This window comes from Chiloscyllium plagiosum, unplaced genomic scaffold (genome assembly GCF_037043375.1).
Source record: "Chiloscyllium plagiosum isolate Xiang-an unplaced genomic scaffold, Cpla_swu_hap1 HiC_scaffold_13, whole genome shotgun sequence".
In the NCBI taxonomy this organism is placed as follows: Eukaryota; Metazoa; Chordata; class Chondrichthyes; order Orectolobiformes; family Hemiscylliidae; genus Chiloscyllium; species Chiloscyllium plagiosum.
This window is the reverse complement of record NW_028270151.1, coordinates 79,221,581-79,236,819: the sequence shown is the minus strand read 5'-3', so window position 1 is coordinate 79,236,819 and position 15,239 is coordinate 79,221,581. Positions and strand designations below refer to the sequence as shown.

General features: G+C 41.9%; 1 protein-coding gene across 22 annotated transcripts in view; it reads left to right on the top strand.

The window, feature by feature from the left end:
* kif1aa (kinesin family member 1Aa) overlaps positions 1-15,239 on the top strand; it is a 374,456-nt gene that overhangs the window by 329,334 nt on the left and 29,883 nt on the right. For 7 of the 22 annotated variants that reach the window (XM_087993836.1, XM_087993824.1, XM_087993823.1 and 4 more), the window contains 2 exons: positions 2,720-2,740; positions 3,412-3,435. The exons of 12 other annotated variants lie outside the window; for them this stretch is intronic. In XM_087993836.1, the coding sequence (XP_087849962.1) occupies positions 2,720-2,740; positions 3,412-3,435 (45 nt within the window). The remainder of the gene's footprint in view (positions 1-2,719; positions 2,741-3,411; positions 3,436-15,239) is intronic. 3 more of the 22 variants (XM_087993838.1, XM_087993832.1, XM_087993825.1) reach the window with 1 other exon arrangement.

Here is a 15,239-nt window from a genome sequence, read left to right as displayed (position 1 = left end):
TCAAACCAAGAAATTTAGTCCAACTACAAAATGGGCCAACTCGAGTACAAACTATGATATATTGAGACAACTGCTCATGGGCCAATCAAAAACTATTACCCAGTACTGCATTTGAAGTTCACAGGATGTGGCATCACTGGCTAGGCTAACACTTGCCATCCCTCATTGCCCCGGTGAAAGCGTTAATGAGCTACCTTCTTGAACCACTGCAGTTCTTATGTTGATAGGGACACCCACAGTGCTGTTAGGAAGGGAGTTCAAGGATTTTGACCCAGCAAGAGTGAAGGAACACAGATTATAGTTCCAAGTCAGGACTGTGTATGGCTTGGAGAGCAGCCTTTCCCACACAATTGCTACCCTGGTCCCACAAGGTGGTAGAGATTGCAGTTTTGAAAGGCGCTGTTGAAGGAGACAGAGTGGGTTGCTGCGTTGCTTTTCTGCATCTTGCACACCTCAGCTACTGTGCATTGGTTGTGAAGGGAGTGATTTTGAAGGAGTGAGATGCGGTGTTAATCATGCTTTGCCATGGATGGTGTCGATTGTTGTTGTCGCAACACACATCCAGATATGTGGAAAGTATTCCAATTGTAGTCTTGTGCCTTGTAGATGGTGGACAGGCACTGGAGATGAGTTATAGAATTCATATCCTCTGATCTGCGCTTGTTGCCACAGTCTTAATGTAATAGAATCATAGAATCCCTACAATGTGGAAGCAGGTCATTCAGCCCATCAATATCCCTGAAAACCTGCATTTCTAATGGCCAATCCATCTAATCTGTACATCCTTGGACACAATGGGCACTTCAGCAAGGCCAGTCCACCCAGCCTGCATAACTTTGTACTGTGGCAGGAAACCAGAGCACCTGCAGGAAATCCACACCGGTCAAGTTCACTTTCTGGTCAGTGGTTGCTCCCAGGATGTTGATGGTGGGAGATTCAGCAATTACAATGCCATTGAATGTCAAGGAGCAATTATTAGATTCTCGCTTGTTTGAGTTGTGTCATTGTCTGACACTTGCAAAGGTTACTGTTAGCTTGACAACCCAAGCCTGGATGTTGTGCACATTTTGTTGCATTGCAATTCAAACTGCTTCAGGATCTGAGGAGTTGCAAATGGTACTAACATTGTGTAATTGTCAGAAAACAATCCCATTTCAAATTTTATGATGGAATAATGGTCATTAATGAAGCAGTTGAAGATGGTTGGGCTGGGACACTATTCTGAAAAACTGCTGCGGAGATGTCCTGGAGCTGAGATGATTGACCACCAACAACCACAACCATCTTCCTTTGTGCTATATATGATGCCAACTTATCCCCGATTCACATTGACCCCAGTTTTCCCCCACTCCTTGATGCTATACAGACTCAATGCTACCTTGATGTCAAAAATGCCACTATCATCTCACCTCTGGAGTTCAGCTCTTTTGTCTATGTTTGGACAAAGGCTGTAATGAGGTCAAGAGCTGAATCGCCCTGGCAGAATCCCAGCTAAGTGTCCATGAGCATGTTATTACTGAGCAAGTGCCACTGGATTGCACTGTCGCTGACTTTTTAAAATCACTCCACTGATAAATAAGTTAAGTCTTGGACAACCATAGTTGCTTTACATATCAGTTGAGGTTGAGGCTGAGAGTCTGCACTTTGTCACAGATACGTATAGACTCTAAGCTTTATTCAATCATTTCTTGATTATGACACCCCATACCTTGACTAATTATGTTTTTAGTCAGAGCCAAATAAAGCACATCTTTCCCCCTTTTGTAATTGCAGAAGTTCCTGTCTATTTTGTCCCTGTTTACCAAGTACAATAAGCATTATTCACTTGAGGGAACTTTTATTTATTCGGCTGGATGAAGTTATTTACTGTGTAATTGTATGGAACTCTTTCTTTCTTAAGCAGGATAGATTTGCTCACTATGTAATTGAATAGAGTTTTTCTGTATTCAGCAGGGTTAGTTTTTTAACTGAGTTATTGTCTGAAGTTTCTGATTATTCATCAAGTCTAGCGTTCCACACCCTATCATTATTGATTTCCCACTAAAATCTGTGTGAAATTTCTGTTAATTCAGCAGGATAGAGGTTCCAAGTTGTAACTGTGCAAAATTCCTGTTAACACGTCAGGGTAAGAATTCCTCACTGTGTAAACTTCCTGTTAACACCCAGGGTAAGAATCCCTCACTGTGCAAAATTCCTGTTAATTCAGCAGGGTAAGAGTTCATCACCATTTCTGATTTAATTCATCATCAGGCAGGATTTACTCATCATTTACTCTGCTTATCTATTTGTTCAGCTATGCAAAGACTACACATGAAATTGCTGTTCACGATATGAGTCATAAATACCGAAAATAACAATTTGATTAAGCAAGCCAGTTCAGTTTTCTGAGATCACTCGTTGCCATTTATGCCGATCTTTCTTTCCCAAATTACATCTGCAATTAGCGATTGAACACTGATTAACATTGTGTGTTTCAATGACCTTTCAAGCGTTCCTCAAGTCTCCTACTTTTTGTGTAAAAACACCAGCATCCCTTCCTACTCCCTATTTCCTACTTTTAACTTATACATGCTGGTGTTTGAAGGCAGCAGAGAACAATGTTCTGGACACCTTTGCAATTTGGAAAACGTCACCTCTGTATAGTTACCTTGAAAGTTCATTGTTTTGTCAAGAAAACAAAATCAATTTTGTAAACCTTTCCTCCTGACTTCAATTCCAGATACCTGGAAGAAACAGCAAGGTGAGGTCGCTTACTATTGCCAATAACCAGTGTTCCCATTGACTAACCGGGCTAAGGATTATTCACTGTGCCATTGTACAGGGTTCTTGTTGGTCCAATAGGACTAGCATTATCATGGTGTAGCTGTGCGGAGTTGCCGGTTACGGGTACTTAACTGTGTGACAACATCAAGTTGCTACTTCCTCACCAGGGTAAGGATTATTCACTATTGAACCATGCAGTATAATGGTGACTGACTCGGTGTGTAACTCGGAGTGATGGATTAAATCACTCCCAGAGGAGGACTGTTCCCACCAGCAGTGATTGGAAGAGATTGCAACATATTTATGGCCAGCTTCCTCCTCAATTTCATCTGATGATTCAGCCCGATACTGACAGTGTGTCCTGTGCCCCAATCAATTCACCATTCAGGTCTTTGCAGAATTTCTATTGGCCTCAGAGGAAACTGCACGTAATGCTCATTGGCAGTCTGTACTCAGATGTGGTGGAGGGTCAAATTTTGCCCCCACCCCTTCCCTCCTTTCCTCCACCACCAGCACCATCCTCCCACCTACTGTTGCTCAAGTCGGCATTACTGACATGGCATCTAGCGTCCTAAGGACTAAACTTCTGACATTTTTTTTCTTTTTTTTCCCCTTTTGTGTTTGTCTCTGGGTTGTCTTCACTAAAAGCATAACACATGGAAATGACAATAGGTACACAGTGAACTTTTCTTTCACTCTCTCTATCTCACTCTCTCTCTTTTTCCAGTTTATGTCCAGTCCTTTTCTTTTGTTACACTCACTGGTATCACTTGTTTCGGTTTTATTTACTCTCCTGTTCGTGTCCTGTGCCTGTTAACCTGCTGTGCCCTCCAATGATATTTGTGCTCCTTTTAAAATGTCTTTATTGCGAAATTGTGAGATTGCATTTGTTCAAAGAGACAGTATTCCTGCTTATTGGCCTGTCGTCGAAGCCATTTCCATCCCTTTCAAAATGTATACACAGTAGATGAAAACAGCAACAATTAAACAAAACGTTCAAATCCTGGAAACGGTGAATGGGGACTAGAGGAGAGATGGACAGTGATTTTGCAGCTTTTCTAAACAGTAATAGAATGGAAGTGAAGTCCAACCATAAATTCTCAATGAGTGTAACTTACTGACATCGTCCTGATTGCTGGCGTGAATTCAAAGATTTGCCAGTATATTCCCATTTGGAAAGTAGAAAGCCAGTTTAAAATCAAGACCTGGATATTATCAGGATGGTTGGCTGGTGGGGAATCCCTTTGCAGAATTGACCAAAGTGAAAAGGAGATGGGGAGAACAGACAGCGAGTTGCCGAGTAACAGTTGAATGGTTGGCATTGGACCTTCCTGTGGTGTGTGTTTCACAACAAAGTGACTGCAAAAGAGCTCAACTGTGCAACTTAGTGTTTCCAAGGAGGTAAGGAGTGAGGCTCCACATGGTGGCTCTATTTCAGATTGTCATATCAGACGGATGAGTAACAGGAGTACAAATAGTGGCAAAATTAAAGAGAATAAGGTGGGAATGGCAGGAGCAAGCAGACAGATGAGCCTTCAAACTGAGTGTTCCATGTAAAGTACTCAAGAGTACTCATGAGAAAGACAAGACTATTTATTGAACTTGGCTGGATTGGTGTGGGAAACCAAAGATGGAGAGAATAATTGTAGTGAAGTTGACTTAGGATCATTGGGAAAAACGCTGAAGAGTCGGAGGCAGTGAGTTGAGATAAACATTAAAGGTGCTACAATGATGGTGATTAGAAAATTGCTCACCCTGACAACCACTGAGAGTGTGGAATCTAACCTCTGATACAAAGCAAATTAATACTCTCAAAATAGACACATGGGAGGGTGAGACTTTGCGGTAGGAAGATCAAATATACTGAGATTATTCCACACTTATTGCCAGCTATGATTTGTTCAAGTATTCAATTGTATCTTGACTAGGCTGGATTTTTCATTAAAATTCTGACCATTGGAGTGAAGATGAAAGAACAGAGCACAGAATCCTATCAGGGAATCTCACTGAAAACAAATGTGGATTGGGAAACTGTGCTATCACATGATTGCCATATATCCCTGATATTCATTTCTCTTCCAGTGCATTTATAGGGTATAAGGAAACATAGTGGTCATGATACTACTGCTAATCCAGAAACCTGCAGTTGTGATCCAAAGCCCTCAGACCAAATCCCGCTATTGGCAGCTGGGGAAGTTTAATATTCAATTAGTTAAAATAACAGGGAATTAAATGTTGGAGTCTATAGTGGTGATTGGCATAAAATCAAATGTTGCTCACCAATATCCTTCAAGGAAAGAAATCCCAATTTCCTTTAATTTGCTTTACCCATTTGACAGCAGTCACTACAGAGGCTATTTATCTTCACCTTCACTCTTTGGAAGGGGATCAATAGGGTAAATATTGGGAGGATCTGCAATGGGCTTTACCAGGTGATTGGCTAAATGGTTTGGTGGAATTCAATGAGCTTTAGATGCCTCCAAGAGGCAGAACAGATTGAACTGTTACAGAAATGTGAGACTTCCTTAGGATTTCTCTTTTTCTCCTCAAAGACTTTTTCCTTCCATCACTCATTGTTCCTATACAATTACCTTTCTCTTTTCACTTCCCTGATCTGCCAAATCCCACTCCATTCTGCCCTCTCTTTCATCTTCTCTTCCTTTCTCTTCCCCATTTCTCTCAAACTCCTTGCCTTCTCTCTCTTTCTGTCCCTTTTTCATTTATGCACTCTTGCTTTCTGCTTGTGTCTGACACGTCCCCCTTACCCCTAATTTCCCTTTCTTCCCTTTAATGATCCAGTACATATTGCATGATGATTAAACTTGTTATTCTGTGACACTGCTTTCTGCTCGAGGTCAGCTTTTTAGGTCAAAAACCTGTTGATTGCCTTGGAGTGAGCTCAAGGACTTTGCAACCATGGAAGATAATGTGAAGACATGTACAGAAATGCAGAGAGCTGTGTGACTAAAACACTTCTGCAGAGGTTGGGCAGAATTTGAAGCTGAGACTTTAAAAATTGGGACAACTTTGGAGGACAGGAACGGTCTACACTTCACAGACATGTTCATGGAGAGGACTATCCAAGATAAGCAGTGAGACAGTATGAAGATCAAAACGAACAGAAAAGCTATTATAAAATGTGGAGCCTCTTTCTTTCAGATTTGAGTTTGGTTGCAGTGATAGTGCAAATTTTAAGGAGGTAAACATGTAATATCCAAGTGGGGGTCAGGGCCCAAACTAATTATGACAAAGGCCTTTAAGAGAAATACTGTATCTTTATATCTGTGGGTGTGCCTTGATCAAACCTGAACAATCAAGCATGTTCAGAGCTTGACCAGTGCAGTCGATCCAAAGTTGGTCCACTCATAGTGGACTTGACAATCCAGAGCTGTTTACTGCAGGCAATATCGAAGGATGGAGCAGATTACAGTGAGGTCTTTCAGTGCGTTCAAATGTTGGCCTTAAGTTCAGGCATCTTGCAGGCCACCTAATTCACCTGCCCTCAAACATAAATCTGTTGCTAATATTGCTAATGTCACCCTTGTCAGTTGTTATGTTTCAGGGGAAAAACAAAACAAGGAATGGTTTAGATAGCAGCTAGAATGACTTGTTTTTTTTATAATTGAAGAAAACAGAAGATGCTGGGAGCACTGTTTATGTGCGCTATTCATAACATCACAACAGGAAATCAGGGATGCTATCTGAGGGTCAAAGGTAAAGTGATGCTGGAAGATTGTCATGAGAGGGGAGAGGTCACGCTGTTCAAAATGTGCTTGAGTTTTTATCCCGGTTTCGGGAGTCCCTGACCTCAGAGTATTTTTTCAAGGGAGGTTTACCCCGTATTTAATTCTTGATGTGTCCAATGCAGGGAGTACTGGAAGTCAAAAATCAGTGCAAAAATTGGAAGTGAATTTGTCCTTCATGAATATTCTGAAATATCAGCAAATAAGCCCTTTTAGTTTGTCAACATGAAATATTCTTCGATGCAACTTGAAGCTGATTGTGTACAGAAAGTGGAAATAAAGTCTCCACTGAGTCCCTTTGTCAGCAGTGCTATCCCCTATCAGGGTAAAGTTTTATGTTGGTGAATAATAGTCATTGGAGGGTACATCAATCAAATAATGATTCTGTTGGTGAGATGTTTGCTGTTACTCTAGTTCTGACCTTTTGGCCAAAATATTAGTCTTGGCTCAGTGACAGCCCTCACACCCAAAGACTGTAGGCTCAAAGTTTACTCTAAAGGTTTGAGCATGTAATCTAGGCTAACAGTTTAGTACAGTACTAATGGAATGCTGCATTGTCAGACATGCTGTCTTTCAAATGAGATATTAGTCCTCTCATCTCAACTTAAAGATCCAATGGCATTGTTTCAAAGAAGCACTGTGGGTCTTCTCTAGGCTTGGCAAACATTCATCTCTCAACTAACCCCTAAAATCTGGCCATCGTATCTGATTGCTTTTTGCACTGCACCCTACTCTTATTAGCCCTGTCATCTTTAAAAGCATTCTATCTCATTCCCTTTAGACATCTCCTTTTGTCCCTTTTCTAGCAGCCTCAGAATTGAGACTAGGTATTGAGCAGGGAGTCACGTAAGGTACATTCCAGACTGGGTTGAATACCAACCTTTAGGATTTAATCTCAACCATTTTCAGAGATAGTTGCTCGCGTTGTGACCAGACCAAACTAGATCAGATCATCCAATCCCAGTCAAGTTTATATCCCAGAAGGTGCTGAGACATGCAAGAACTATAATTAAAACTCTCCTTTTATTACCAGTAAGTGTGAATCCACAGTTCAAAACTGCAGAGAGCATTTATTGGCTTGGCTTTGGTTTCCTGAACAGCACTGTGCAGGGTACTAGTATATCACTGGTGTTGCTCTGTGTGATTACCTGTCATCTGAAGACAGCCATGTTAGGAGAGGAGGTGCCCCAGGACAGGCAGATAGTTTTGTCATGTTGCTGGGCGGAAAAGGAAAACCAGAATAAAACTCAAGTTGATTCACCCCTACCCACCTCACTGCTAGCTGAGAAAATCACCTTTGTCTTGGAGCATTGGGAACTTGCTCGTCATCTGCATTCAGGGACAGTTTGAAGGGCATGGGAAGAAGGATCAGTTACAGCATTGTGGCCTTTCAGAATTGTATTTTGGGAAACAGGACTTCCTGTTGTGGTGTTGTCTCTCTTTCTTTTACTTTAGGCCATGCAGCCCAGAGAGGTCCCAGGAACAGGGGCTAAGGCTCCAGAGGAATCCCAGCACGGGCCAGCCCTTTCTCCAATATTGCCGAAGTCAAACTCTTACAGAATTGCAATGGGGGAGAAAAACCAAATGATGTTTAATTCTAAGTGACCATCTCACATGTGTTGGTGATCATATGAAGTATATGAGGATGTCAGTGAATGGTGGTCTGCTTCTGGCCTAAAACCATTGCCTGTACATGACCAACACATCAAATAATCTACTGTACAGTAATAATGAGGCTGAGATGCTGGAGTTTTATTTGCCGTTGGCTCTTAGTTTAGGACCTTTACTGTCGCTGCGGTTACTTCAAGCGTGTGCATCCATTTGGCATCAGTCTTAATGAGCATTTTCTCGAGCTGAGGAAATTACCCATAAAGTCTGCACTTGGTCCGAAACTATTTATTTTATTTCAATAAAGTTGAAACGCACCAGAAACCACTCATGATAGAACAGAAAGGGATATTCCTGAACCACTTCTTATAAAATAATAAAACTTCAAATATTTGCTTTAACACATCATTTTCCCACAACTTCGCCACAGGCTTGAGTCTGTTGTCCCCGTAGCACTACTGATCAAGGAAAAGTGACATTACAGAAATGTTCTCTTCCCTTACCCAACAATGCTTGAGATCCTTTATCCACCAGAGAGTTCTGCTTACTCCCCCAATCATGAACCCAATACCAGTGAGATGAAGGCACAACCTGCCCCTGCCCCTGCCTGGGCTGACTCTTGCTGGAATACTTGGAAACGGCACAGGTGTGTACACCTTGCAGATCAGAAAGGAAAGTCCGGTCAGAGTGATGGACCCACTGCTGATATAGGCAGTGGTTCTACACTAAAGAAAGCATTCAAGGGGCTTAACTTTCAGCCATCAATCAACCTCAGTTTCTCTACTTTACCTCTTAGCCCCTTTCATCCCTGCCACCAAGACTAAGTTACTTCTTGTTGTTTTCACCATATCACTCAAAAAAGGGAGACTCCGTATTAGATTACTAGTTCCAAAGTAATAGTTCCTAAGAAGTATTGTTACATCCATTGGCTCTGCCTGCTCTATTATTTAGCATTTCAATAAAAGCATGAGCAGTGACTATATACTCACAGTGATTTCATAAACCTGATGGTGAATGCACCGAATTGGCATAGATATAGATGCAGTCAGTAACACAGGGTGCTGAGGGTGACTAACAGTTAATGTGTGGGATCCTGGACTTACATCAGTACAGATAAAGTTAGCAACACAGCAATGGAGAAGAGTTAGTGGGTGACGGTGCGAGGGAGCCTTATGAACTTCAGTATAGATGCAGTTAGTCATGGTACCGGAGATGCTGGGGGCTCAAGGGTTATTCAGTGACAATTTAAGGGAGCTGGGTTAACATCAGTAGAGGTTCAGTCAGTGACTCAGTTTTATTTGGGAGGAGTTATTAATATCAAGCATGTAATGGAAGTGGAATAATGTTACCTGAGACGGTCGGCAACACAGAATGCTGACTGAGATGCATGTCAGAGCTCAAGGTGAGGGTTAATGGATAAACATCAGTTGAGAAACAAAGACATAGTCTAGTGGGAAGGTGAAGGAAGATGGGGGGGGGGGGGGGGTGGGAAACTGCACAACCCTTAAAAATTGCATGCATGAGCACATTAAAATGTCGTAACATTCAAGCCAATGGGCCAAGTCCTGCAAAGTGGAATCAGTGTAGATAGGTCAGCATAGACCCAATGAGCTTAAGGCCTCTTCTGTGCTATATGAATCTGTGACTTTAGGCAGGCTTTGAGATTGTGAAACAACTAAGAGAAATGGGGCAGGATTTTCCTGTTGAGGCAGTGGAAAGGACGAATAATCAGATGATTGGCATTGCCGAGATTCCTGTCTCTGATACTCTCTCAATGTGACCTCCCAAAGCACAGCATTTATCTTCTCACTGGTACATCCCTTCCTTACTGTGTGGGCCTGGCTTCCACTAAGGGTCTCCAACTCCTCTGATTGGCCAGCAGCTTTTGGCAAGGCAGGACCTCAGTGTCAATGCACCCAATAGGCCTGGAAACCCGCTGGTCAGCTGTCAATGCATGATCGGGTCTTGATCCAGTGAGCTTTATTGTTGATGTGGAGAGAGGGTTATTCACTGCTGAAGATGCCCAGCACCACACTTAATGCACAGAGCCCTAAATCTTAGCCATGATACGAAAAGCACAGGGTTACAGATTACTGTTCCATCTATCTCAGATTTCAGATTGCACATAGTTGTTTGAACTAGGTTTAGTTTTAAACCCACCTCATTGTGGTGGAGGTGAGGAGGGGAGGAAGGGAGTGCTCAGTTCTGAGAGTGTTAACAAGGCACACCAGTGTGCAGATACTAGAGACACATTGAGAAGCTCTGCCCCAATAGAAAACACTGGGTTATCTCATTTATTCTTTTCACTTCAAACTGCACCAAGGATTATGATCAGTGGCTAAAAATCCCAAGTAGATTTGAGCTCTGCCCTTCTCTGCGCAGCTCACTGTACTACCTATCTAACCAGCTGTTTGAAACCCAGGCCATCCAAGTGAACTGTCAGGCCTGAAGGTAATCAATATTCTCAATTCTCCACCAGACGGACATTCCCAAATTCAGGAGTTGAGAAATTGTAGGTTGTTAGGAATGGCACTCTCTACAGTAAACTCTGAAGATCCACTGCGGGACATGTCAGCATCGAAAAACCGAAATGACAGGCCGTTTGTTAAAAGGTCCCACACAAAACACAAGTCCCAACCACTGGGCCAGAAGGTCAAGGTTTGAGTCCCTTTGTCCCTTGAGGTGTGTTGTAACATATCCCACTGGGTTGACTAAAAAAATTACTTTTTACCTTGCCTTCCCTTTTTGATGCTGGCTCTTGTGTTGCCTATTTCCAGCACGCCCTGCTCTTTTGCTTAGCTTCCAGTAACAATCACCAAAATGTGCAGAAATCACAGGCATCTCCTTGCCATGATACTCATATCTGTTTTGCGAATGCCCTTTCTTTCTCCTGAGTTTGTCCTATCTTGTTGCAGAGTATCTGACTTGGTGTTAGAGAAGCTAGTGCTGAGAGTGTTTTGAACCTCAACAGTTTTAGATACTCCACTCCACATAGAGTTCAAGAGCTGGAAAGTGGGATCAGTGTAGATAGGTCAGCATAGGTCCAGATAAGGCCTCTTCAGGGTGGATTTTCCTGCATCATTGCTCCCCCCCACCCCCCACCACTGAACCCCCACCTTAATACATGCCACTTGCTGGATTCTATGAATACTCTAGACCCCCTATCCCTCAAAAAGAGAGGTTTTCTTCAGAACGTAAGGGTAAGAGTAATCCATTCTGTTCATTGTACCTATACTGTCTCTCTTGGGTCATGACAGCTCTGCAAGTCCTTTGCCTAACAAAAATCTATCAATTTTGAAATTTTGAAATTTCAATTTTGAAATTTTCAGCCAAAACAACCTTGTAGAGAAGACATTCCCAGACATGCCGTGTGCAAAAGAATGCTCCCTAACACCATCTATGGTTTGCCCAGCACTAATTTAATATTATCATCCCCTCTTCTGGAATTTGTTAACAAAGGAAATAGCAAGCTATTTACCCCATTACCCCATCGACTTCTTTTGTCACCTTATATGGGATCAGAAGAAACAGGAGGAGGATTGAGCCATTTTGTTGACCAAGCTTGCTCTGCTATTCAGTAAGTTCACAGTGGATCTAACTATGACTTTAACTCCACTTTTCACCTCTCCCCCAACACACCTTAGGTTGCTTCTTAATCTCCCTCACCGAATAAGGTGCAGATTTAGTCTAGGACGTGGTTCAGCAAACTGAACAGTAATTTGGTTACAGGAAATTTACACTCAGTGGTATCAAGTTAGATACAGAGCCCTGACCAACTGGCTTAATTATGCTCTATGAGCAATCTATGGACAAGCATCAATGGTGGAGGCTTTTCTGAGGTAAACTGCCCACTGTCCAAATCTAATCTAAACCCATAAAATTCCCTTCTGAAAATAATGATCAATGCCCCTGTTTGTCCTGTTACCTATAAAGATGGTAATAAATACAGGACTGAAAAATGTTGCTGTCTCTGACATTGTTCCGTTCTGTGTAAAGTTTGTGTTGTGCACTAAACATCTTGTGCTCTTCGCTCTTTGTGTTTCTCATTTTTTGTATCTTCATACGCAATACGCAACACATCTTTCACACATTCTTCACACTGTAATCTTCTTCATGTGGTGGGTGGTGGCTGTAACATGATTTGTTCTCAGCCTGGCGTCTCCTTGATGTTTTGTCGTGTGTTCGTCATTGGTGGCTTGAGTTCTATGTCTTTCACTGAGAATTTGTCTTGTGACAAATTACTTTATAAAACTCCAGCATTTAGATTAATTCTGAAGAAAGATACATTGGTCTTGTATGAAAAATGTTTTTGTGTTGTAATTGTCATGAAGTTGTTTCTTGCTTTCTCTACAAAAACAGGAGTTGAGTGTATTAGTTCGGGAGTGATGGAATTTCTCTCCAGGAGATCTTTCTCTTGTTACAGCTAGCATTTTAGGGGCAGTAGTCTGTTACAATGTTTTTAATAGTATCAGTTTACAGATGTCAGCCATTTATTGTTTTTCCGATGCATATGATGTATTTGACCAGATTGCCTGACCTGCTGTGCTTTTCCAGCAACCACACTTTTTAACTCTGATCTCCAGCATCTGCAGTTCTCACTTTCTCTTGATTGCTTATCTCTCAACTCAAAGCCTGAACTGTCATATCCACGGGGTAAAAGGAGAGTGTTGCAGTTATTGCATAGCTTTTCAATTACCACCATCTCTCAGTTATTATACCATTGCCCACAGTTATCAGGCAAATCTAACTTACCCAACTTATCGCAGCTGTAACACCATCCCTATTGTCAGTCAATCTTTCATTCTCCTGGAAAATGAGACGTATCTACTAAGGTCCCTAAATGGTGGGCACGAAGCAGGTTCAAACCCCATTGTGCTGAACACAAGTGTTTATTTGTAAATGCAAATAAGAAGCCCAACATCTAACTCACTTCACCTCGTCATAGAGTGAAGTGCCATAGAGTCAGAGCCATACAGCACAGAAACAGACCCTTCAATCTGACTCATCCATGCCCACCAGATATTCTAAATTAATTTAGTCCAATTTGCCAGCACTTGGCCCACATCTCTCTAAGCCCTTCCTATTCATATACCCACCCAGATGCCTCTTGAATGTTGTAATTGTACCAGCCTCCACTACTTCCTCTGGCAGTTTATTCCATACACACACCATCCTCAATGTGAAAATGTTGCCTCTTCTGTCCATTTTAAATCTTTCCCCTCTCACCTGAAACCTATGTCCTCTAGTTTTGGACTCACCCTCCCTGGGGAAAATGCCTTGGCTATACACCCTATCCATGCTCCTCATGATTTTATAAACTTTCTTTAAGGTCACTCCTTCACGATGCTCCAGAGAAAATAGCCCAGCCTATTTCAACCTCTCCCTATACCTTCCTACCAAACGTGGCTGGTTTGTTTTGAGCCAGCCAATGTTATTTGCTAATTACAATCAGGAAAACAATCCTGAAGGTCACCTCTATATAAAAAGGTGGTCACTTTAGCAGAAGTACCAATCTAAATGCTGCCCCTGACAGACTCAATATGTTCAATATCCCACCTTCTGCTTCTACCACCTGTCCTGGCTGTACGTTCCAGGCACTTGTCACCCTCCGTGTAAAAACATTTACCTTGCTCATCTACTTTAACCTTTTCTCCTCTCACCTTAAATCAATGCCCTCTAATATTTGACGTTTCCATTCTGGGATAAGGCACCAGCTACCCACCCTATCCATGTCTCTCACAATTCTAAACACTTCTCTCAGGTTGCCATCTCTGCCAAAAACAATTCAAGTTTGTCCTCCCTCTCCTTTTCGCTGATACACTCCAATCCAGGCAACAAACTGATCAACCTCTTTTCAACCCTCTTCACATCCTTCCCATAGGCTATGAACCAGGTACAGTATATAAAGTTGATTAAAGAATGACTTAGGAAGTAGAAAATTTGTAATTAGATGTAGTAAAACAAAAACCTATAGAGGAACTGATTTCATCTTGGGGGATGACCTGGCAAGTACAAAAATATTAGGCTCACTCCAGATGGTGGAACAACCAGGAATAAGAAAAGAAATTGAGATACTACAGGAACATTCTGGATTGGATGAAGTTGACTGTCGTTCCCATGTCAGAGAATGACATTAGTCTACAGTATCATTAGAGTTAGGCAATGAACATGTTAAGCCATCGTATGTCTGTGCCATTGAAATGCCAATAAAAAAGAAAGGCAAGCACAGATTGATGCTCTGTGAACACATTTGGAAGATCAGTGCTATATGTTTCCCCAATACAAACACCCCAACCCCAAGCTATTTTGGGAAATGCCCTGCTTGTTGAAGAGTGCCTGTGTTGAGAGTGTGATGCTGGAAAAGCATAGCACGTCAGGCAGCATTTGAGGAGCAGGAGAATCGACATTTCGGGCTCTTCATCAGGAATGAGGCTTCTGAGCCAAGAGGATAGAGAGATAAATGGGAGGGGGGGGCTTGAAAGGTACCTGTGCAGCCAATTGACTGAGGACAGGAAGAGGTATAATTTTGCTGCTGTGAGATAGCCTGCAACTGTGTTAAGCTTGGCATTTGCTGAATGGTACATCAAATGGGACACCAATGCTTTTGCTGCCATTCCAAGTAGTCAATATTCCCAGTAGTTGTAAGCAATGAGCAGAGAATGAAACCAGGTTAAGTTACAAAATAAAAACTGAAACAACTGCGAATGCTGCAAATCAGAATCAGTAGGAGATTAAGTTACCTTGCCTTTTGGATTTGTTGCTAAGAACCACTGTTTTTTTTTGTAATGGACCAGATGGGAGAGAGAGTGAACACTCCCATGAAAGATAAGTAAAGTGTGTACTCCGTAGATTGCTATCCTAGCCTTCAGCTACATTATAACATTATAAAATATAACATACAGTTTTAGCTGGTTGTTTGATCTCAGAAAATATGCCAATAAAAATTACAATTGCATTTGCACTATTCCATCGTTACAATTCCTGTAACTCTTCCTTCAGGCGTTTCCCTGTCAGGTTGATGCTTTGTAATTACATCGCTGCAAAATTATTTTCATTCGGAGCTTCCATCTCATTGAGGAAACTTGAGGCCAATTCATATCTAACAACCTCTCCTGAAATCTCTGC